Source organism: Budorcas taxicolor, chromosome 1 (genome assembly GCF_023091745.1).
Source record: "Budorcas taxicolor isolate Tak-1 chromosome 1, Takin1.1, whole genome shotgun sequence".
NCBI lineage: Eukaryota > Metazoa > Chordata > Mammalia > Artiodactyla > Bovidae > Budorcas > Budorcas taxicolor.
The window spans coordinates 141,927,999-141,954,099 of NC_068910.1; the positions used below are offsets into that span (position 1 = coordinate 141,927,999).

Consider the following 26,101-nt stretch of genomic DNA (forward strand, 5'->3'; position numbering starts at 1 on the left):
ATCAGATTTAGAAGGCTCTGTACATGAATCCAAGTTCCAAACAAGCACGGTATAATAATGTCTGAAAAAATAACAAGTGGCTCTAACACCTGAGTGCTACAGTAGTGCTAGGCTTGGACTTCAAAGCTGCCACTCTGCATCCTCCATAATTACACAAAACATAGAAGCCTCCATCCATATCACCGATGAGCCTTGGCTAGAGGAATTCAAATAATAGGCTATATTTGCATAAATGAACACAACAATTAACGTGCAATTGACAATTCAGCTGTATTTTACAACTGCTGCCTTAAAGCGGGAGGGTACTGATTTCTCACTTTAGCCCTCCTCAAGAAAACAAGTTTAGATCCTTGTTGTATAAACAAGTGTTCATATAATAAACTCTCCCAATTCTAAGATTCTTCACATTACCAAGCTCTCCTTTATCCATTTTCTGAATGAATCTCACATGGACATGGGATGGCAGGGTAGTGATGGGCAGAAATGATAATGCCTGTTGTACAGATGGGTAAATATAATACTTTAAGAAAAATGGACCCAAGTCACAAACGGCTCTAAATGATGAGCTGAGAGGGCTCTTCTCTTAGTCTAAAGCATTTCATTTCATTTTGTGGCACCTTCCCAGAAGTAAGACAGTGCAATAGGTTACATAATCAAGAAGTAGGTAGTGAGGGAAACATAGGAGGCTGAGATAAAGCATGGAACAAAGGACAGAGTAAAGGGAGTCCTAGCTATCCCCAGGTCCACTCTACCCCTGTGTAGAAACCTTGCATGAGTCAACACGTTTGAATATACCTAGGAACATCTGTTAAGTCCATACTGAAGTCCAAGAAAGCTCAGAGCAGGATGACCAAGAGAAACTTCACTACGTGCTTCTTTCTTTATCTTTACCCACCACAAAGTAACAAAGATGCCGGGCTGCCCAGACTCCAGAGGCAGACTGGTCCTCTGTAACCTAAAGAAATGTCTACTTATCCCTCCTACCCTCCCCAATCAGTCACAATTACAGCAAGAACTAATGGAAACGTTCCTTGAAGCATTAATGTCCACCACTAGGAAAGTGAAAGTGTATTTAAAAGCTCTGAATTTTCCCTGGACCCTTAATTATAGTGAATGCCTTCTTCCACATCCTATTACAATTCCCTTCTCCTGTTCCCTTTGTGGTGTTTATTTTTCTATAATTTTATTAGTTCATTTTAAGCCACCTAAACTATTTTTGAGGAAGGTAGGTCACAAGTCATAGATGAACAAAGAAGGAACATGAATTTTGGAGCCAATCAAAACATCTGGGTTAATATTTTAGATCTGACCCAAAGCAGTTAAGGGATTTTGGGTTTATACAAGTCTCTCCAGTCTCAATTTCTTAATCTGTAGAACAGGTATTACACTCACTCCAGAAGACTTGCTATGGAGATTAAATCAGATTATGTAAGAGTCCTGGATATTGTCCTGTAAATTGTAGGTGCTTAAGAGACATTGCTGCCTTTTGCTCTTCCCTCCAGCTCCAAATGTTTAATACTTTAGTGTATAGTCAAGGGGATAAGAGGTGTCAGTTTAAGAATAGGAAAAAGTGGCAAGGACTCTTAGCTGGACAAATCCAGAAATTAGGGTGAAGAGATGAATAAGAATAAGAGAGTCTGAAAAGTGCAGGAACTTTGAATGCATCTCCTTTAATGCTGAAGTGAGTGTTAAAACTACAAGGAGAAAGGTTGTGGTCATCTGTTTATTATAAGCTTGTATGTCTGATGTAGAAAATATTCTGAACATCTCTATGTGCTCTGGAAAAGGGAGCAAAGCTGAAAAAAAATCATAACCAATTTAAAGGCCTTGAAGAACAATTTTTTTTTTCCTTTACAAATATAATGTCACATTGTTTGAGCAGACAATCCTAAATATTGCTGGGGCATATTAAGAGATGGAAAAAGTGTTCAGAGACAACATAACCTGTGCTGTTATGGTTTCTGTCCCCACTCAAAAAAGAAAATGTGCACACACAATACACACAGACTAAATGGAAAAAGTAGGAATTTAGACACCCCCAGAGAAATAACAAGGTGTAAGCCTCAGGTCATTTTCTCCAGAGGCACTTTAGATTTTTTCAGGAACCCAACATACAAAAATTAGAAAAGGTATGTTCCATGTATTTCTAGTTTTGAGTAGAAGTCCTGGTAAAATCAAGTTCTAGTTCTTAATGCTGATAACATAGGTTTCTGTGTACATTTCTAGGAATAAAATCCCATATCTCAGAACCACAAGAGAGCTTTAGGATCATCCAGGATTTAAATCCGGTTTCCAGATTCAGAGTCTAGAGAGTATCTATGTGGCAGAGAGTTAAGATTCTTAAGAAGACACAAATGCAAAGTCTTCACTGTTTTGCTGGAGATGCCTAGAATTCCACCAAAGGATTCCTTCTGTGTCCTTCAATCTTCCATTGCTAAAGAAAAGATAACTCTCTAGTGGAATCTGGCAATGTATCAGGGTGAAGCTATCTTACCAAACCAGTGCTGGAGTGCAGTCTCAGATCCTGGAAACACCACAGGTATGAGAGGGGTCAAAAAAAAGAGCGGGGTGGTGGGTGGAAAAACATGGAACATGAGAATAGGAATGGTTCCTCTTGGAAATTCTGCCCAGTACCATCCCACGTGTAACTTTTCTCCCTCCCTTTGCTTCTAAAGACAAAAGACAGTGTTTCTTCTCCAGCTAGATCAACTGTAATTATAAAATATGTTCCATCAGCTCACATATATGCATGTATATAAACATTACTACAAACCCATTAAAAACTTCCATAAAAATAGAGTGAATTTCAGAACAAAAAGTCTGAAAGAAAGTGCAAATGTTAAAAAACTAAACACATTTACTCACCCTTTAAGGAATTTGTGAATTCCTTAAAAGGAAAGTGAAACCTGTGCCAGTGTAACAAGATAATTGATTTCACTATTCTACTTCTATCTCAAACATAAACAAGTTTTTTCTTAAGTGCTTTTCTAAGCAACTATACTATTTTTATTTAGAAAAATAGTTTTTTAAGTTTTAAAAAAGAGTTACTCAAAGATCAGAAAATGTAATTTTTTTTTTAAAGCATTGGACAACAGGTTCCACTACAGATTTCTGGATATTTTCTATGGCCTTTGTCACAGAAGCCAAAATATTTAATAAATTGGAATTTCACTTAAATTTCTTCTAAAGATCTTGGCAGCTGAAGATATAACCTTAGACTTGTTCAGAGATGTAACCAAATGATACTATAAGGGTCTAGCTCTTTATGATGAAATTTAACATGCACAGGGCTAAAACACATTTTCAAGTTAGTGTTGGCATTGAAATTTGTTTTAAGGATTGATGACCTTGATACAGAGTATCTTAAATAAAAACAGCAACTACTGACAATAGTGTAGACAGAACCCAAATGACCTATTCTGCTTGCTCTTTCGACTTACACATGGTACTTCAAGCACTTAAATGAAAATATTCTAGCATTTAAGAGATTTTTAAAAAAGCAAAAGAGACAGAAAAGAAAAACTTCAAGATAAACCAAGATGCAAAAGTTTATTGAAAATTAAAATCACACATCCATAAAGCAACAGCCTCAATAACAAGAAATCATTGCTGTGGTGACACAGAATAAAGAGCTGGTGACCTGGTGTGGGGAGAAGATTTTTTAAGTCTTTATATTATTATTTTTAAATATGATTTTAAAATGGAAATATATAGATCCTCTAAACTCACTGAACCAAAAAAAGTAAAGTCATCAACTCTAATATTTGGGCCAGGAGGGTTGACTTTAACATGTGTTTACTTGGACATCACTTAGACAAAACCTAAGTGTCCTTGACAAGACAGTTTGAACAATATTAGTGATATGGGTGACTTTAGGGTCAGACTACGGGACAGGAACTCCAGAGATGTTAATCATAGATTTGGTGTTAGGATTTTGAATTCCACATTGGGCACTGAAGAATGATATATGGCTGCCTGGAAGAATATCACCAGGGTAGTTATACCCTCTTCTTAAAATGACAAAAGAGGTTTACTTTCCTTGGGGTCCAAACACCAATTTGGAGGGGTAGGTCTCCAGGGTTTCCAGGAGCAAGGAAGACAAGACTATCACATTAGATGCTGACATGGGTTGTTAGTGCAGGGTCTGACACAGCATTAATGAACTTTCTACTACATATGAGGGGAGGATACTGATGATGTAAGTTCTCGAAAAGAAGAAAAGAATCATCCCCTACAGTGGCGATCGTGGTAGTTATCACCTCTCTGCCCAGCAGTACATTTGACACCTTAGCTTGTTACTATTTGCAGTCTCATTGCATGACCAGCATTAAAAGGGCCTGACTGAGTCTCTCAGCCACCCACAGACAATAACAACTTTTTTTCTCCTTTTCTTAAAAAGACATCTAAGTTTGAGACCTGCTCAAAAGCTTCTTCATGAGTTTCAGAAACAACAGAAGGTAACAGAAAAGGGTTCCAATAAACATTGTAATGCCCCTCGTCCCAACCTGAGCTCCTCCCTCCTGAGAAACAACACAAAAGCTCACAGACAAACACAGAGGTTCCTGACAGACCCATGCTAGATCTAAGGATACAAAATCTGCAGAAAACGTCCTTTCTCATACAGTTTTGAGTCCCTTCAGAGATTTTCTCACTAATGGCTGTGTGCCTTTGAGCAGCTGGGTCTCTGAGCCAAAGCGTCTTCAAGTCCTGGTTACGAGGGCTGGATACACACACACATGCGCGCGCGCGCACACACACACACACACACACACTCTCACACACACACACAGAAACACAATAAACACACACGCTCAAAATACAGAGATGGGACTCTATGGGTACACTGATCGGTTTGGGGGACTGGAATGTCTAAAGAAGGCGTCAGATTGTCTCGGGGTTTCTCTCCGCGGCTCCACAAGCTCATTCCTGAAGCAGGCTGAAAGGAGACTGCAGAGAGGAACCAGAGAAAAGAAAAGATGAAGGCTTAGGACTTCACATATTCAAATCCATTGAATGCAGAAACACTTCCTTCTACCTTCATGATCATAGCACAGTCAGAACAGAATGTCGCAAGGCTATTTTTATTCCTTTTTCTTTACCTTTAAAATCACTCAGGGATGACATTTCAAGATTTTGAAGAAGAAAGGAGAAAAGGTAGTGGTAGTTATCCAGAACTGTGAGAATCACTTGTGGAAATTTTTTTTTTTAAGGCATTTTTTCCCAGATCCTTTCTGAGACCAGGTTGGAACCTAAGCACATATATATATATAGTTTTAAGAAGTTCCACAAGTGATTCAGTTGAGGACTACTGAGACAAGGTAGGTCACGATGCTTAGTACAGCATTTGGCATACTGGACGCAATTAATTGCAAAAAGGAATGCAGAGACAAGAAGTAACTTCAATCTTTTGTGAAATGTCATCTGCCCAATTATAATGCCTCATTACTGTTCCCGTCTAGCCTAACTGTGAAGTATGAAGAAATATGATCTTATCAGTCTGGGGGCTGCATCATCCTGCCTTTGTAAAGAACTATTAATGAGCATTTTGTATGTGCCCAGATTGCAATGGATAAGTATCTTAATCCTTTCAGTCACAAACTTGGCCTAGAAATGCACATATCAAACTCATGAAAGCAACTTTTGCATAATGAAGAAATCAATTGTGCTCAAGGATGCCAGGAACAAATCCTTTTATTTTGCTAAAGGTTGTGCAACCTCACAAGGTGTTAGGGAATTGCTGCCCTGATGGCTTTGGAGTCACATGTGGTTATTCCTTGCAAAGGAACAAAGCCATTTTCCCTTAGTCAGGACTGAGATTTAGTAAATCCTCTCACCAGCAAGAATTGGGATCATCTTAAAGAAGATGCCAGAATACAACTTCTTAATAGTAGGGAAGTAATTTATTACCAACTAAAGAACAATGGCTTTGACTTTTTGTGGGGATACTACATCTTGGGGCTTCTCTTGGACAAAGGGTTGAATGAGACAACATGCAGAAATCATCTTTCAGTTATGATAAAAGTGTCTGGACCAGAGGAGTACCCACTGAGACCTAAAACTGAGCTAAGTTCTGCAGTGAGACGCAAGAACTTAGAAAAGTGACTTAATCTATCTGAATTTAATTAATCTGAGGATATTTTTCATCATTACCAACTCAGAGCTAGTAACTCTCTCTCCTGACAACTTTCCAACATCTCCATGGAGTTCAAAACTAACTGGGTAAACTATAAATGCTTGTGTACTGCCATGACCTGTGAGACTGAACTACATATTAACCTTTTCAAAAAAAATCTATGAAACTAGCAATTTCAATCAAATAATCTGGAAATGCGAAAGATGGAAGATTTCTAAGTCAAACTTAGAAATACGGTATTATCTCTCAGTGAGAAAGATTTCTGTTTTCTGCTTTCTCCCACAGTGATAATTCTGAAAATATTACTTGCTTCTCTCACAGATACATGAATTTGAAGCAAAATGATCAACATTCTTGAAGAAAACCATAGCTAGATAAGCCTAAAGAGATAGGACTTTACAATGAAACCACAAAGGTAAATAGTAACCACTTGATACAGAGACAGAAAAGTGGGAGTAAGTGCTTACTTTGGTTTTACTAGGCTTCCCTAGTGGCTCAGCTGTAAAGAATCCACCTGCAATGCGGGAGACCTGGGTTCGATCCCTGGGTTGGGAAGATCCCCCTGGAGAAGGGAAAGGCTATCCACTCCAGTATTCTGGTCTGGAGAATTCCATGGACTATATGTTCCATGGGTCAATGGGTCACAAAGAGTTGGACATGACTAAGCAACTTTCACTTGGTTTTATTTTTATAACTTTCTAAACTAATGAAGCAGACCAAATCATTGTAAAGAGCTATATCCTTCAGATCTGATTCTGATCTCGGCTTTGCTATGAGCTAGCTATGAACTCACAGGGGTAGTTAACTGGGCCTCAGTTTTCCCAGCTATGGTACAAAGAGGCTAGAACTAAGGTCTTGAAGCTCCTGTTCTGCTCTGATATTCTATGACCTATCTGACCAGTGAGCTGCTAGCAGAAAGTGATCTGATCCTACAGGAGAAGGAAACATTAAGAGCTCCTCAGAATGTCCATATTTGTATTAAAATTAAAGTAAAAATCCACCCTGTAGAAACTCAAAAATAATTCTCCAGTGTTAGGCTAAGTAAAATTTTAACAAAGTAATGTAATGCTGGCTTCAGATCAGGATGAAAGCCAAGAAGGAGAGTAAATTACAGAAGGAAAAAATAATGAAAAAGAGATAGTATCGCTCTAAAGTACACAAGTCAAAAGAATTGCTAAGAAGGTTTCAAGTGGCTTCTGAAAAACTGTCTTAAGAGTTAATGTCCCTTGAAAATATGATGGCAAGGAATCTAGTGGCAAGAATGGGTCCAACTTGTCCTCTTACTAGATTTTGGCTTCTATGAACATAACTCCTTATGTTTATTCCAATCAACTAAAATAAAATTTCTTTATACATTGTATAAAACCTACTTATAACAATTAGAGCCACAAAAATTCAATGAAGATTTATCCTCCAGAAAGCCTATGATCATGAAGGTAATTGTGAAGGAATTTTTGAAAAAGGAAAACCATGCACAAATGAAAAGCAAACAGAGAGAAACATATACTGGGACACTAAGAGAAGCAATTAAAACTGAAAATATTTCATTACTACCTTGTACAAAATATATTCCCTTCCCACTGATTTTCCCTCCACTATAAAGAAAAGTATAAGATTGATTCCTCACCAGCATAATATTGGTACTAAATTTTTGCAAAGAATTCACAGGCTACCATAGGCATTTTCTAAGCTGATGTATTATTTTCAAATGATTGCCAGGGAATTAGATTTCTATTTTTGCTTGTCTAATTATTTGTGCTTTTTCTTGGAGATCTTCATAAAAATAAAAGAGCTGAAAAAAACTCAGCTGAAGACTACAGTAACTGGAGAATTTATATAGATGTATATCAAACAATGGAGGGAAATCCAGGTATATATAATGTAACAAAGACATAATTAGACCAAATGTCTATATTTTCCAAAGATCGCATTTTGCAGTCTGTTATATTTCCATGCACAAGTTATCACAGCTAAAGTTAGCTCTTATACACTGTGGAAACAAGCAGTCAAAAGCATGCAATGGTACATACAAACGGATACCACAGGGAACTACAGGGCTACTAACTGCTCACTATTCATCTGTGACCACACATGCAAAAAGTGAAAATATGTCTCTAAACTCTTTTGAGCTTCTTAAAATAACAATTTTAAGGTGTAGTTTCTTCTTTGATGAAACAGATGGTTTGATGAAATATGAATTATAATAAAATAATTTCCCTTTAGAGTCATGTCAGCCAGTTAGGCTAAAGAAGTTATAAGCTCTGAATAACTCTCCATCTAGAGACCCAGAACTATGTATCCTCATGGATCCCATGTAAATGAACAAATGCACGTGCCCTCAACTGACTGAAGTAGATTGTCTTGGCTCATAAAATCTATAAAACTATGACACAAAACTATTCTTTCTATTGTGTGATGTAGACAAACTGTTTCAAATGTCCTATAAACTTACATGATGCTGAAAACAAACTTCCAGAGGCTATTTAAGATTCAAATAGTGTTCTGCTAAGTCACTACCAAATTGTAAACTATGGGAGGGCAGGAAACACATCTGTCTCATCTCTGTTTCTAATGCTTTCACATAGCAGATCCTCAGTAAAAAGCTTGTTACACGTGTCATGTCAACTATTCTGGTCTTGGCTGATGAGGAACCATACTGTGTATCTAGATGGGCATGTCTAACTTCTTCAGCCGCAAGAAAGAGAAGAGAGGGCTCTGATAAAGGCTGCTATTGTTTTGTTCTGAAATGTCACCCTAAAAGACTTCTTAAAATCTTTTCGTACTTCTCTACTTTAGGATATACAGTTTAGCTTCCAAATACTGTTATTAAAAAAATATGAATGTCAAGAAGTCATGAAGGATCCACTCTTTTATCTAGAAAGAGGACTGGAAAACTATAGTGAATAGGCTAAATCTGGTCCATAAACTAAGAATGCTTTCTACATTTTTACAAGGTGGAAAAAATTCAAAAGAAAAATGTTTCATGACAAATGAAAATTATATGAAATTCAAATTCCAGTGTCCATAAAATAAAACTTTACTGTAACAGCTACTCTCATTTGTCTATATATTGTCTGTTGTTGCGTCTGTGTTTCTGAACAGGGGAGCTGCAAGAGACCATATATATGGACCAGAAAGCCTAAGATATTTGCTACTGGTGCTTTACAGAAAAAAAAAAGAAAAGAAAATGTTTGCCAAACTGTGTGGTAGAAGGTCAGAATCTACAAACCACACTATTTAAAACTGACAGAACTTTTCTCTTTAACTGAAAAAAAGACAGGAAATCATGGAGCAACTAGTTTGGCACTGAGTAACTCTTCTGACATTATTTTAGCTAAGTCAAACATTTCCAGGGTGAACTGAAAACAATGTGGGAATCTGTCTTAATAGCACGATGTAAGTATCTTGGAGAAGGCATCTATCCGCTATGGGTCTGTAAAGGATATTACAAGTCTGTTTCTTTGATCCTTGTATGAGTTTATAAGAACTAAATCAGTTTTGCACTTAAATATATTAATATATATTTCTATCTGATATCCTAAATATTATATGAGTGACAATGGAAATTCTGGAACCTTGAATTCTAATTCTCCTATGGAGTACTCTATATCCCCAAGGAACCTCCTGATTCAACTTTCCAGTCAGCCTTACTATAAAACCTAATTATGATTTGCAAAACTTCCATGCTAGAAGTGAATGGCGAGATCCCTTTCAGGCAAAAAAAGTCTTAAATTGTCAAAGAGCCTGAAGTCCTTTAAAGAGAGAGTATGCTTGTTTTTTGTTCCTCTGCTGCCCACTCCATATCCCATAGTCAGTAGATACAGGCTCAGAGAACACCTCCTGAGTATCAGAGATGCAGTCCAACCTCCTCAACTGCATTTATTTTGATTTAAAAAAGAAAAATAATACCTTTTTTATTGTACTTTTCATAGGTATTTCTCTAGAGTAGTTAATAATAAATAAGAAAAGATCCATTATTTATTGTTCATTTGTGTTCCTAATGTAAAAGACAATCTTTGTCATAGGCAAGATAGTTTTGGCTTCATTTCTTTTTGCCTGAAGTATAAAATGTCTACATTTTACATTGATCTATGGAGAAAATTCCATGGACAGAAGAGCCTTGTGGGCTAGAGTCCATGGGGTCACTAAGAGTCGGGCATGACTGAGTGACTTCACTTCACTTTTCACTTTCATGCATTGGAGAAGAAAATGGCAACCCACTCCAGTGTTCTTGCCTGGAGAATCCCAGGGATGGGGGAGCCTGGTGGGCTGCCGTCTATGGGGTTGCACAGAGTCGGACACGACTGAAGCGACTTAGCAGCAGCAGCAGCAACGGAGACTCTGGCAATGCTTTCGGTAAGGACACAATAGATTTTCAGCTCACAAGTGATTATTCTTAACCACAGAAGGGAAAGTATAAATCAGAGTTCTGAATCACCAATTTCCCTTCCTTTCATAAGAGCTAGTCTGTTCTGGTTAGGTATAAAGAATACCATCATCAAAGATCCAAGAATCAAGGTAAAATGAACATATAAATAGGTTGCATGTACATTCTAAAATGGTTGCAAAATCTGGCCTCACTGATGTTAACATGCATTGCTGGAAGACCTAGAATGAGGATGTTAAAACATTGGCGATGTGGCTCTATTTTGCCCTCACGCATCCAGATTTTCCCTAATGACCAGGCACTAGGACTCTGAATCCTCAACACAGCACTCAAAGAAATCACTTATAGTGAAACCTATGTGCTGTCCCTAGTCTATAATGATTTTCCCAAAAGTGGATTGTGCGCATCCCAGCCGAGGGACAAGATAAGATATTGGGATGAGGAAAAACTATGTGACTTTAAACAGACACATTATTACTAGAATAGAGGGTGTATTCAAAATTCTACTATTGATAGCTGTGTATGGATCAGGGGCATAGAGAAGAAAACTAATTCTATTAGTGTGAGTCTCTTTTCAGAATTCACTTGAAATGGTTTCAATTCAACTTCAGAATATAGATGTAACTTGTCAAAGGGAGGGTTATAAGAAACACAGAAGATTGCTGAAGCAGAAAAAGGAGTCCCCAGACCAGCTCATGTGAACCTACCAATTTCTGCTGTCTCATAACCTCACCTTTTACATCAGCCAACAACTATCCTGTGGCCAATCTGAATACACAGTCATCTTAATCACATCTGCTAAAATGACACAGGGACACACTCACTGTTTCTGAAGTAAATGCTGGTGCTGCTGTTGCTGCTGCTGCCTGTAGGTTTCAATCGTGTGCTGAGGAAGGTACTGCATGAGTTCCAGGGATTCTTTGATCTTCAGCAGCATCTCGTAAGTCTCACGGCCCCTTACCTACATAAAAGAGCAGAAGGAAAGAGACAAAAAATGAAGAAATGTAGAACTATCAGAAGTACAGTCAATCCTCTTTATCTGTGGATTCTGCTTGGATGAATTCACCTACTTGCCAACATCTATTTATAACACAAAAATCAATACCTCCCAGACAGGGGCATAATGATGAAAAGTTGAGTGTCCCAATGTGCATGTTCCCAACTGAGGGTGAAGAAGGTGATGTTCCAACTTCTTGTTTCAACACTTATGTTGGAAATAAGTGTCCTTCTCATAGCCTATTTAGGGCCAAATTTTTTACTTTTCTGTACTTTTTGGAGGTACATTTTTTGGTTTAAAATAGTTCCCAAAGGCAGCTTTAGTGCTCTCTAGTGCTCCTAAATGCAAATACACCGTAATGTGCCTTACGGAGAAAATTCATGTTAGATAAGCTTAGTCCAGCCATGAGCTGTAGTGGTATGGACTGTTCATTCAATGTTAATGAATCAACATGCATGCGTGCAGGCATGCTCAGTTGTGTCCAACTCTTTGCAACCCCACAAACTGTGGCCCACTAGGCTCCTCTGTCTATGGGATTTTCCCAGCAAGAACATTGGCATGGGTTGCCATTTCCTCCTTCAGTATTGAATCAACAGCATATATTAAATAAGAAACACACATGAAACAAGGTAATGCTTGATCAGTTGCTAAAAGTGTGATCAGAAGCTCACAGGAATCTAATCTTGTATTTCTCACAGGAGCAATCATTCAGTATTTGATCGTGCAGTGTCCACAACGACTTTATAAAGCATAACTACCATAGATAACTAGCTTTAACTGTAATTAAATCTGGAAAGACACAAGTTTTCAACACGGGTAAAATGTGCTTCCCTCTTTAAGCGAGTCTCTTAAAAACTTTAAGAGGTCTGAGCAGAACCAGGACTAGAGAAAGGTGAGTGGAGAACAAGGAGAGCTTGCCTGACGTGAGAGTGAGTGTCTGTTACTCTGTGCACGCTGGCACGTCACCTGTCCCCTCCCGGCCAGAATTCAGAAATGGAAAGATTTTCCCTTTTATTGGGTTAATTCCTACTTATCCCAGCTCTGGCATCATATTCTTTGAGAAGCTTTTCCTGACCTCAACCTTTTAGGCCAAGCCTTCCATTCTTCCCGTGAGCTCCCGGTGTCACCCTTAACGTTACTGCAGTGTTGATTTCATTATTATACCTCTTTGTCTCCTCACTAGAAGACAAGGTCGTGTCAGGTAAAAATTGTACCTTAATGATCTCTAATGGTCAGAGTCTAGCATTTCTGCCATTCAGCAAACACCAACTAAATTCATGCTAAATGAAGAGGTTTTTTCTTTTTTTTTTTTTCTTCATACATTTCAGTCTGGCTAATTCTTCACTAAAAATAAGATGTAACTGTTTATAGGGTATTTCCTCCAATAGTACAAACTGAAATTTCATTAAAGAAACAGCTCTTCAATGTGGTCTCTATCTCATCAGCTGAAGACACATTAGAGCCCTCAGAATATCTAGTATAGCAGGAAAATGTTTAACTTAAGAGTTCACATACCAGTTTCCATATTTGGCCTGAGAAACAAGACATTGAGAATCTCAGCTAACTCACTGTCTGACTGTTCTGCCAGCAAGCAGTCTAATTCCCTGACCTGACTGACCTTTAGGGCCTCAAGAAGGAAGGGCTAGTGAGCATGGCACACCCAAACCTGTGGCTTAATCTCAATCCCAGCCAAATCTCCTGGCCCAGCTTGTCTGTATCTCAAGTCAGTGTAGATGCCATCAAGAGCCATAGTGGTTACCAAAGCTTTGCTGCCACTCTAGACGGCAAAGACCTAAGGTGAGAAGAACTAAATGAACTGCAACTATAATCTAAAAAAGGACACCTTGGTGACCTTGAGAGGGCTTTTATTTCTTGTAGGAATGAACAATACTCCTACACAACATTTGGGCCGAATCTCTGGCCATTCTCATATAGTTGAGGATTCTGCCTAGCTTTGCTTTTTTTTTTTTTTTAAATAGCATTCCCTAAAAGAAATCACAGGCAATGCTCTATAATAGTTTATCAACTTTATGAATGCCTTCTGACAAAATTTTAGTCCTAAATTGGTATGACCAGACTGTCTAGGATCATCTTATCACTCTTCAGTAATGAAGGACAAATTAATTTTAAAGACTTGCATAAAAAGAACTCTATTAGTAGTGTAGTTCCGATTGGGTGAGTAGTAAGAGGAAGAGCCCACATTATTAATCTGTTCCAGAACTTTAGAGGGGATGAATAATTTCCTAATTTTGCAAAAAACAAGTAGGTTTTCTGTTTTATCTCTCTTGCCTCTATCACCCTCTTCACATTCTCATTCACAGATAATCAAAAGATGACCACAGATGAACAGCTCATTCAAAGCAGGTGACAAGGAAGCAATCACGAGCACCCAAGGGAGACTCACTGGTAAGTATAACAGTTCATCATCTGGGGATCTTCGTTTCTTGATGGATGTCATCTGGATGCCATGTGTGTTCTGACGGAAAGCTGGTGGAGGAAAAGTGCAAGTTTCATCCTGGGAACATTTCTGAAGCAATAATACATTGATTAAACAGACAGTAGCACAGACAGACATTGACACTGATGAGATTAGAATTTCCAGCTCTAAGCAGCCATTCAATCAGTGATCATTATTTTTATATTAGGTGTAAACCTAACAATAATGAGAGTGGGTTGGGGGGAGGTGAGGCAAAACAGGGAAAGAAAAACGGGAGGTGGGTGTAGGGAGGCTGGGAAACGGCTTCTGGCTTAAGCAGTGCTGCAGGAATCCCTGTGTTTTACTGGAGTGTATCTGTGAACAGCTGCTCAGCACAGGAAGATAAATTGGAATTATGTTTTATTTTTCAGATCATTTATCTTCCAAGGAGGTAAATGCAGGCTGGCTGTAGGAGTTGTCTTGTCTGTGCATTCAACCTTGTGAGTTCCCCCCTCTCATGTTAGTACAAATATCACATAGCCTCTGACAAGCAGTCTCTGGGACCTCAGCTTTCTCTTTGGTAAAATCAAGGAATTAATTTTATATATCCCTAAAGGTTTCCAAAATTTAGAAACTATACCCAGGAACCAGAATATAGAGATGATTCTCCTACTAGAGTTCAGATAATCGTTCTTACTGAAAGTTATTGATTGGTAGATAAATGTGCTCAGGGAAGCATATGGAGCTAGGCCAACAGACAGACTCGAGAATTAGGGTGGAGATATAATTATTGATAGTACATACACTATTGATAATGTATATATAAACCTAGTACTATGTATACGATTGTTTGAGGAATAACCAGGGAGAAAAAAACTGGAAAAGCAAATCACACTGAACAGCCCAAAGATGATAAAGTTTAGTTGTTATAACAAATTGTTCTGTAAAATTCAATACCATTTTTATTTCTTCTGCATACTAATCAGTAATAAGACGAAAATATTTTTCATGATATAATTCACCGTGTGATATATTTAAAAATACTTGCTATAGCGATAGCAGGCTTATGCAAGCCATCTTCTAGAATTAAATTTCACGCTTTAGTAGCTTGGGTGGATCAATGGTTTTCAAACTCTGTGACCTGAAGAATGAGACCTCTGGGGGTGAGTATCTGACATGCAAGGGTGGTATGAGTGAAGCATGAAACCACAGCCCACTCCTGACTCCCACCCCTTAACTAGAAAAGTTCTGCTTTCAGCTATTTTGAGCTCCTTGAAATACTTCATTTTTAAAAAGCTTTTATTGCTTAAAAAACAAGTGTGAAACCAACTGACCTAAATCACTATAAATGATGTAACTAAAGCCCTGAGTGGGTCCTACATGTCAAGGTTCAATGAAACCCACAGCTGCATAGTCCCCAGACTGTGCTTTATGAAGTGCACTCTTAAGTCTCACTATTCCCCCAGACTCAGGAGGTAGGCAGGTGGCATTTTCAACCCTCACCTTCAATAACAGAAAGATAAATGGATATAAACAGGCTAAGGTACTGGTTCTCAAACTTCTGCTGGCAACAGAGGCACCTACAGGGCTTACAAAACACGTATCCCTGGGCCTCACAACCAGTACTTCTGATCAGCAAGCCTGCAAACTAAGAGTTTGCATTTCTACCCAGCTTCCAGATGACGCTGATGCTACTGGTCTGGGAGTCATGTCTGGAGGATTGTTGGGTAATCTTCCATGATAATCTGCTTTTGAAAAGCTATAGTGCACACCCAGAATCCATTTCATCAAGAGCTGCAGCTTAAGGTCATAAACGTCTCTCTAAAGCCCTTGGGTCTTATTCTGCAGCTTCTCAAACATCACCCATCAGGCACTGCATCTGGAGGAGGCTTAGCCCTACCCCATTGGGCCACTACAGCTACTTACGGCGCTTCGTACCATCACCATTCTTTGTGCTGTCCGAGACCTGCTGCTTTCTGATGCTGTCTTCATCTGCCTTCCTGTCTCTCCCTGGGCAAGCACAGATCCGGGCCTCAAAGCAGCGGCGGCCCAGGACTTGCCCACTAGGAATTAAAGAGGAGAAGAAAAGGTTAAATGAAAGGAATTTGAAAAGCCCCCTGCTGGCCACCACCAGTGCACCAGCTCCACCACCAACTCACGGCTGCTTTGAGGATGGGCCCCAAAGCATTTGGCAGAACACAAAAGTGCTTACAGGCCATGAGCAATATTAGTAAATAGCATCCATTTGTTCTGCAAAGAACCTCCAAGCCATTAGCTGAACAGCTGTATTTAGCTACATATTTTGAAGGAAACTTGAGTTAAGCCAGTGGATGTCTCCAGATAAAATCCCCTTAGGCAGCTCAGACTTATTCAAAGAAACTGTTAAATGCCTCGCGGCCCACATGAAAACAAACACTGTCTAATCAGAAACTATTCCAGTCAAATGTCAAGAATTCAGGTATGAAGTGACTTGAACACCTTCCCAACTCTTTTTTTTTTTCCCTCTGCTACCTTTACCCACCCAGTTCTGTCTCCACTTTCTTAGATCTTTTATGTAAGTGTTTGCAGCAAGGATTTACAGCACAAAGGACAAAATCTAGGGTAGCTCTCTGTTGTACATGCAAAGGTAATGATAAAACAAACACAGTTTCACTTTGCCCTCTGCCCAGAGTTTCTACAGAATGACAGTTCTGCAAATGCCACTTACTCTCTGGTTTCCAGAGTAACAATGATTAAAATTGGACGTCGGTTCATCCCTCCAACACAACTGCTGTTACACATGAAATTGTACAAGACTGTCGTGAATTCAGTGCCAACCTGAACACAGGGAGGAAGAAAGTCGGTGTTAACAATGACTTGAACTAATGTTCTTTCTTCTTAGTTCTTCCTTCTTAGTTCTCACTTAAACAATTCCATTTCTGATCAAGTGATATGCTTTCTTCTGAAAAACTATACAACCCATGGTAGATTCTTCTTTGCCTTGGCTCTTAGGAAGCTTAAAGCTAGTATTTGCAACAGTGGACCCTCTGCACAGTATGAAAGGGTTTTTACAAATAACCATCGTTGACCCTATTCACTTGCAAGCTGATCCATATCACTTAATTCAAACAGGGTTCATAACATATATGAAAAGTTAGAGATGAAAAAATTACTAACTATAGCAGTAATGCTCCAGGGATATTTTTATGATATGGGTAACACAGTACAACATACATGTGAATGTATACTTCTATAACGAACACTCTGGAATTCAGAATTAAATAATCTAGTCTAGAAAATGAATTTATGGGTGAAGCAATCTGAAGTCTAGAGACACAGAATTATAAGCTAGAAGTCTACAAGAAAGAGTCAGCACATCGAGGGGCTCTGGTCTCACCACTCCAGTGTTCTCTCTGCTGCCTCTTGGTGCTTTTCTAATCGGCCATCCTGTACATTCGAACCTCAACTATGAGATCCCTCTTAGGGTCTCCCATTTTCAGGGTAGTGTAAAAATGGTGGTGGTGGTTTAGTCGCTAAGTCGTGTCCTACTCTTGTGACCCCATGGACTGTAGCCCACCAGGCTCCTCTGTCCATGGGATTTTCCAGGCAAGAGTACTGGAGTGGATTACTGGAGTGGATTGCCATTTCCTTCTCCAGGAGATCTTCCCAACCCAGGAATCGAACCTGGGTCTCCTGCATTGCAGGCAGATTCTTTACCGACTGAGCTATGAGGGAAAACTTGCATCCAATACTCATGTACATCCACTACCAGCTGAATTTCCAGTTAAGATCTCTGGATAATAATGCTATGTATAAACTCAACTGTAGATTCAATTATTTTTTGCCTTTAAGATGAGAACATGGGCAACAGAGCCATGTTACCAATAACAAATTTGGTACAAATTTAGCAGTTTTGAAGGGGGATAGAGAAGTGCCTGGTGAAGAGAAGGGAGATAATAAATACAAAAAAAGTTACCTATTTTATAACTAAGATAGAATTACATGCTTGAAACATCTCCTATTACAAAAAGTAATACTCTCTCAAGTCTGCCCAGCCCTTATCTGCTTACCTGAGGTGGCTCATAAGGCACCAGCACACTTTGTCTTCCTGTGATGGGGTCTTCTACGTACTGGGCATGGCTGTTACCTTCTACTCGAATCAAATGACTGGGAGGGGCAATCTGTCCTGCAGAATGGAAAAAAAAAAAAAAATAGCTCTTCAACCTCAAAACAAATATAACAAAATGAAACTATGGACAGAACACTGGTGGTCAAAAAAATAGTTTGTATAATAGAGGAAATATACATCCTTGAAGAGAAGACTAGATCCTGTTGCCAGAGATCTTACACATGAAGGTATCACAACCTTTATAGCCACAAAAAGGTCAGGAATGGTCATCTATATATAAAGGAACAGTCCCATGTTTCTGGGCTCAAGGTAAACAATTCAAGTTGTAAAGGACTCTATAACTACATCTCTAAGCTGATCCATACAGGGCATTTTTCCAGCTTCTCTGAAAAATGGAAGAAAAAGGAACAAGTTAATTTAAAAAATATACCTGCGTGACAGAAAACACTGCCCCTAAATTGACCATTTAAAACACTAAGAAGCTATGGATGGCAACGATATAACTTTCACTTTGCCGATTCTATTTTTCATGATGAAGTCACAATTTTACTTTGGTCATAAAGATGAGAAACTAACTTTATTTGTTGTACTGCAATTGTCCCAGGTTAGAGGGCAGAAAAGGTAAGCAAGTTTTGAAAGGAACATAAACAAAGTTTCACAAAACGTGATACCTGGTAGAACTCAAAAATAAAGACGCTGCTCTAAGAGTTAATGCTATAAAGATGTTTTTTAACCTTTGGTCTGATAGTCTCATTCTACAGTAACTGATACTCAAAGTAAAAGGCTTCGTATATCAAGATGCTCTCTGTTGCCTGAAATATCATATATTATGGCAAAAATTATAAATAACTTGTGCTAAAAAATAAGAAAAAGCAAACAACAACAAAAAATGGTTATGTCATCTTGATGGATCAAGAGCAGTTATGGAAACTGATAAGAAAGCCTAGCTATAGAGAATAACTTCTACAGCATATCATTAAGTGAAAGGTAAGATGCAGAGGTATGGATAATGAGGTCATATAGACAAGGACTAGAAATTAATATGTAAAAATTAGCTGTGTTAAGGTGGAGAGATTTTAACTTTTTTTCCTTTTGGAAATTTCTATCTACTATCTTTCTCCATTACTTTTTCATTACCACCTATTATATTATCTACATACACATACTCTGGGTAACCTACCAATCTTTCTATTTTTCACATAATGTCTATAAAAGGTATTCTAACTCCCAATCCTCCTGTCTCCTCATTGCTCTTTGATGAATCTTTACGCTTTCTCTGTCCTTCCTTTCAACTATTTTGTGTTCTTGACTTAGCCTCTCTTCATAAACTTTAGAAAAGTAAATGTAAAAGGACCCTTGGAAATAATGACCACTTCTGTAAAACTATTACTGAATCTGAGGCTCAGAACCTGGGACCTAACTTATCTATGGATATAGCACTTGAAGGTGGCCCCAAGATATCCTGCTCTTTACTGCTTCCCCTCCAAGCTCATGTTCTAGATCGTCCGTTTACTCCTCTTATCTGTTATTTGTCTTCATTTATTTTTCTTATTCCCCATTTTCCTCTTCTTTTTTTTTTTTTTTTTAAATATTTCTCACTTTGTATGCTCCTTTCTCTTACCCTTCTAGACCCTAATTGGTCAACCCTTGACAATCACCCTGGGAGAGGTACTGAAGCCCTTAGTAGGGGACCAACAGATCAGAGGGCACACTGTTCTTCTTAAATCCTCTCATTAAAAAAAAAGGGAAGTGTTAGGTAGAAAAGCAAAAAGCAGCCCAAAATGGTGGTGGCTAAAAGACAAAGGGAAAAGCCCACAATAACATAACAAAAGAAAATCTGCAGCCTGGAGTGGGAGTGAGAACCTCAGGTACCTAGCCCTAATTTGCATAGGGAGAGGAGACAAAAAGTACAAAAAGAGAGACCCAAGATGGATTGAGGCCTCTCCTTTGGGATCGGCCCACCCTCATGCCTCCAGGGTATACTATCCTTTGTTTGCTGAATAAAACTCTGAGCTGTAAGTGAGCTGTAACATTGGTCTGCCATTTCAAATCTTTGTTGCCACAAAACAGAATTCAGGAAATTACTCACTCTCTCAACAGAAGGAAGGAAGAAACAGGGAGAAGAGAGGCAAGTCCAGGTCATCCAGTGATTACCAATATTAAAATAAGCAGTTTAATTATTGTGAAAGCCTGACATTTATTCAACATTATTCTCAGACAGTCTTGTTAGCCAAAAAGGTAGACTAAGCTGCCATCAGATTGCAGAGGTTGGAAACAAGACAGGTGGATCCCAGACAAAACTCTCCACAGGAGCTCTAGTTCAAGCTTAGTTGAACAGCTACAGATCCCCATTCTCCTTACCCTCGTTGAATTCACGACTCAGCTCATGGTTGGGGCACCTTTTTACCACTTCAGTGACATGCTCGGCCTTCTTGTAGACAGGCATGGCCCGGATGACAGCACCCTGAGGTGGTGGAGTCATAACCTTGATCTGGATGGGGCATGTCTTTGCAATTTGGCAGTACAGCTTCTTCAGTTCAGTGGAATACTGCTTAGAGATGGTCCATGGTGGAAGAAAGAAAGGAAACAACAGGAGATTTTGTTATATTCAAAATCAGAACGAGGAAATATATATACATGCTTCCCTGGTGGCTCAGAGGTTAAAGCATCTGCCTGGAATGCTGGAGACCCAGGTTCGATCCCTGGGTCAGGAAGATCCCCTGGAGAAGGAAATGGCAACCCACTCCAGTACTCTTGCCTGGAGAATCCCATGGAGGGAGGAGCCTGGTAGGCCACAGTCCATGGGGTCGCAAAGAGTCTGACACGACTGAGCAACTTCACTCACTTTAACTTCACTTTTCTGTAAACATGTTCCTTTAGAGCTGCCTGTTTGAAACTAAGCAGGACCCTATGGGGCTCCTGGATATGGAAGCCTGTGTCCCCCATTCCTTGTTTGTAAGGAGCAGACTCCAGCCTCTGTCCTTCCCAGAGCCCCAGAGGACAGATTCAACATTCTGGTAATCAGGGAAGGGAGAGGATACAAAGACAAGGGAAGAATAGCCAAGAAACCACAGTGTAGCCTTAGGGCAGGTTCCTGGTTCCCCCTCAAGGGACACACAGAACAAAATCTTTAAGCTCTTATTAGAACCAAAAACCCCAATGGAAAGGATTTAGCATTCTTCACTCCAAAGAACACCTGAGGCCATATTAAAGGCACCAGAGAAAGGCATCAGGAGATTACTGGAAATCAGATTGAAAGAGGCTGGTCCTGCACACACTCTAATCTTATCATCAACCTCACTCTGGAACCACTGCTGTAAAGCTCCTTACCAAATACTCCCAGGTTGGGTCACTGTGTTTGAGGGCAGGATCACACTGTGTCCCCTAGTAAAGAAATAAAGCTATCCTTTTCTACTTCACCCCAAATTCTGTCTCTGAGATTTGATCTGGCACCGGTACACGGAGACCAAGTTATCAGCATCATGTTCACCACTGGTTGAAACCATTTATCAAAACACATTTGTGTCATTATTTGTAGTTATCATCTCTTCAGGATGAAGAAACTGATTCTCAGAAATATCTCAATGATTAACACCATGAACAGGTTTATAGAGTACTGAAAACTAGACGGAAAACCGGTATTCTCATGTGTTGAGTGATATTAAGCAGACTATAATTAATCCTACCCTTACAATACTCTAGAGAGACTCATAAAAATTAGGGTAAGGGAAAAAAATGTTTTCAGACAGAATATCTGGTAGATAGTGAAGATATTTCATTTAAGGTCAACCAACTAGAAAATTGCAAAAGTTCCCTCAAATAACTGCACTTATCTTGTAAGGTCATAGTCTAAAAGAATGAGGGATCTGAAAGGGGTCATTTGGTCCTATGTTCTCATGAAAGGACTGCCCTATTACAACACAGTAAGACATGGCAGCAATAAAAATGATCTTTTCATTCACAAGGGACTGAAATTTTCCTCCCTATACTTCCTTCTGCTTGGAAAGGAAGTTCAGTGGTTGGTTGGTTGGTTGTAGAATTAGAAAATAGGGTAGAGAAAGCATGAGACCTTGAAAATAAAGGTTCATCCTTGTTTCCTTTTAGAAAGTCTCCATTCTAATCCTTATATTATCTTAAACCTTAAGTGATCACCCTGTGGGTCAAAGTCTCATCACTGCATTCCTCCTCATTCTGAGGTTGAGTGAAACCACTTGGTCAATGAAACTGCTGGCCAAGAGCAGGGCACCTAGTAACACCCAAACAAAGGTAAACAGACACACGCACACAGGTTACAAATCTAAATTGGCAACAATATTTTTCCAGGGAAAAGACAGTGGGGAGCAAAGGGATTCATTACTGCTATGCTCCAACCCAACTCTGAATAGAAGCAAATGTCCCATGGAAAAGCACACTTAAAAATAACTGCTTTATTTCTTCCTTTTGAAATATAATATTTATTTAGATAATCTTTTTCTCCCAAGCATTTCAGTATATGAAATTTTCAGTTATGAATTTCCCAATACTAGATGTGTATTGCATAATCATTTCTCCATGCCCACAGGTCAAGGATTAAGCACAGCAAAAGGGTTTTACATAGCTTGAAGAAATAGGAAGCATGCCAAAAATCAACCACAAAAATAAAATTCTACTTGGGAAACACAATGAAATCTAGATGGATATATTTGCTCAAGTGTTTTTTAACCAATGACTTTACAAACAAAGACACTGTCTTATAACATATTATGAATTCTCTTTTATTGACAACTCTCAGTAAATAAGCCTATCTGTTTGTGTGTAAGTTAGGAGATATATAATCTAAACATGAGTTTCATAAAATGTACCTTAGGAAAGATGACTCCAAAATAAGTTTGCCAGCTAACACCTGAAGGCAAATAAGGCACCCATCCAGGTATGTAAAGATTATAAAAAAAGGATAAGTGTTCAGAGTAGGACAGTTAAGAGGAACATTCCATTTTAATAACTGATATACTATAAATCACACCTGACAGACTAAAATGTAAAAGTACTAAGAATAATCTTAGGCATCATCAAGTGTTAACACTTCACTCATTCTCAGAGATGGGAATGGGGAATCTAATTTCTGAGTTTCAGTAATCTATATGCAATAATAACTTCACCATTTGTTTTGAGATCTGGTATAAAAAACTTAAATCTTCACAGAAACCTAAGAGGAAGGTATTACAGATCTACAGCCTCTTATCTGAAACCACTGAGGCCAGATGTTTCAGAATCCAAAACTGTTTAGATTTTAGAAATGGAGTAGAGTTCATATGAAAGTGAAAATGTCAGTTGCTCAGTCCTGTCCAACTCTTTGCAACCCCATGGACTATAGCCTCCCAGGATCCTTTGTCCACAGAATTCTCCAGTCAAGAATACTGGAGTGGATTGCCATTCCCTTCTCCTGGGATCTTCCTGACCCAGGGACCGAACCTGTGTCTCATGCATTGCAGGCAGATTCTTTACCGTCTGAGCTACCAGCACGTGTTATAAATACTTCCAGCAGGATTTAATGGGCTTCCTTTGTGGCTCACGGGGTCTCAAAGAGACATAACTGAGCAACTAACACTTTCAATTTTTCTTTCACTATAATCAAACCTTAATATTTCTTCAGAATTCATGAATATTCACAATAAGTGGAAAATGAACATAAACCCTTAATGTTCAGGCGAAGTTTCACCACCATGTGAGTTTGCCACAAATTTATGAAATTACAACTAAACCAAAGCAACTTCTGTCTTTCAGAGTTCTCTGAATTTCAGAAAACAGATAATGGATCAGTATTATTATCCACACTTTACAGATAAGAAAAAGGCAGGGGGAGGACTTGCCTGAGGTCACAGGGAAGAGCTGGTTAACAATCAGAATATAAGAATCATCCTGAGACCTGGAACAGTTGGTCCTCATCTCTCATTCTCTTGGCTCAACACTGCATATATTCGTACTTTTATTTTTTCATAATTCTCAACCATGTGGCTATTTTCTGAATCAACTTAAGAGGTACACATCTTCTCTAACATTAAAACGGAGCTTGAAAGTGATCTACTTATCAGCAATAATTCCTCTTTATTTATTTCTCAGTAGAATGGGCTTCCCAGGTGGTGCTCACGGTAAAGAACTCGCCTGCCAATACAGGAGACAAAGAGACATGGGTTCAACCTCTGGGCTGGGAAGATCCCCTGGACAAGGGCATGGCAACCCACTTCAGTCTTCCTGTCTGAAGAATTCCATGGGCAGAGGAGCCTGGCAGGCTACAGACCATGGGGTCACAGAGAGTCAGAGACAACTGAAGCGACTTGGCACACAAACACATAATAATGTTTGCTCCTTTTAGTGCTGGGAGAAGCACCAAGTGATAGAAGTGAAATTACCCTGGCGCAGGAGGAAGGTGACCTGAAGTTTAGGACCAGCTGTCTGTCAGTACTTCTATTGTGACTGGGAGGAACTCATGAGTGAGGTCCTGTTGTTTCACATGGTTTGCTGCTGCTGCTGCTAAGTCGCTTCAGTCGTGTCCAACCCTGTACGACCCCACAGATGGCAGCCCACCAGGCTCCCCCGTCCCTGGGATTCTCCAGGCAAGAACACTGGAGTGGGTTGCCATTTCCCTCTCCAATGCGTGAAAGTGAAGTCGCTCAGTTGTGGTTTAAGGTCCTTTACATTCTGGCTTAACCTTTCATTCCCTCTCCTCATCCTCCAAACACACACTTTCCATCCCCCTTTCTACCCATGCAAACACACCATACACTCATCGTGCACAATTCGAGCTTATTTCCCCTGTTTTCCATATTGCACTGGGACAATTCTGATATCACTCTTCAGATAGAGATGCATCTAGGTTATAAACCATATTTTCCAATTTTTGTGATGAGTTTTACTACTGACTATATCTAAATGTCTGACTAGGATACATTCCAATTGTTGCTTCCAGTTAAACTTCCCAGACCTGTTGTTCAGTATCAGAGGGGCTGAAGCTAGTCTCATGCGGTTGCTTCTTGACAAAGCCAAGCTGCTTCTACTCAGTGTCCTTCATGGCTTGCAAATTGGTTTTGTAATGGCGTTTAATATTTTTCCAATACTAAATTCAGTGTCTCTGGCCTATAGTGTTTTCATAATTCCTTAGATTTGTCCACTTCCCCCACCAAATAGCTACTCTCATATTTACCGATTTTCCACACTTCTGCAAGATCACCAAAAGTGGGAATCTGACTTACGCCACAATTTTAAATACCCTGGTGATTCAAGTCAGCAGAGATCGCAAATTGGAATATATCTGGCTTCTTTTAATCTCTCTCTTCCTCTCTGGGACTTCTAAAATCTGCCCCTAAAATGCTCCCAAACATTGACTTGAGATTGTGTACATCTAAAGATCAATTTCTTCTTTTGGGCATGTATGTTTTGTTTTGCTTTAATCAGCTTTGAAGTCTAATATACTATGTGAAAAAGTGAAAGTTGCTCAGTCAAGACTCTTTGTGACCCCATAGATTGTAGCCCATCAGGCTTCTCTGTCCATGAAATTCTCCAGGCAAGAATATTGGAGTGGGTAGCCCTTCCCTTCTCCAGGGAATCTTCCTGACCTAGGGATAGAACCTGGGTCTCTCACTTCAGGCAGATTCATTACCGTCTGAGCCACCAGGGAAGTCCCCTAAAATACTAGAAAATACATTCATTTTTAAGTGTACATGTTGATGACTTTTGACAAATGTACACTCCAATGTAACCACTATCATGAATAAGATACATACACTCTTACTCCTGCCTAACCTTCCTTCAACCTCCAGCTCTCATTAAAATTATCTGATTCCCCTTTTCAGTCATTCCTCTCCCCAACCATTTCTCAGGCATTCATCCACCTGCATTCTCTCATTATACTTTTGCCTTTCTAGAATTTTTAGAAATAGAATAATACTGTACAATCAGGTGCTTGGATTAGCATAATGCTTCTAAGATTCATTTATGTTTTTGCGTGTATTCACATTCCATTTTATTATTTAGTGGAATTCCATTGTCTATCAAGTCACCAATTATTTCCAGTTTTTTATTAA

The 26,101-nt window shown here is 39.1% G+C and overlaps 1 protein-coding gene and 1 non-coding gene across 6 annotated transcripts in view; one reads left to right on the plus strand and one right to left on the minus strand.

Moving 5' to 3' along the window:
- The window catches only part of TP63 (tumor protein p63), a 261,935-nt gene that overhangs the window by 10,989 nt on the left and 224,845 nt on the right, over positions 1 to 26,101 (minus strand). For 4 of the 5 annotated variants that reach the window (XM_052645369.1, XM_052645246.1, XM_052645439.1 and 1 more), the window contains 6 exons: positions 20,403 to 20,589; positions 17,983 to 18,098; positions 16,641 to 16,750; positions 15,860 to 15,996; positions 13,922 to 14,004; positions 11,345 to 11,481 (listed from right to left, as the gene is read on the minus strand). In XM_052645369.1, the coding sequence (XP_052501329.1) occupies positions 11,345 to 11,481; positions 13,922 to 14,004; positions 15,860 to 15,996; positions 16,641 to 16,750; positions 17,983 to 18,098; positions 20,403 to 20,589 (770 nt within the window). The remainder of the gene's footprint in view (positions 1 to 11,344; positions 11,482 to 13,921; positions 14,005 to 15,859; positions 15,997 to 16,640; positions 16,751 to 17,982; positions 18,099 to 20,402; positions 20,590 to 26,101) is intronic. The other variant, XM_052645303.1, reaches the window with a different exon arrangement.
- On the plus strand, positions 20,684 to 20,756 carry TRNAS-GGA (transfer RNA serine (anticodon GGA)). The gene has a single exon. It is a non-coding gene; the product is annotated as a tRNA-Ser (tRNA).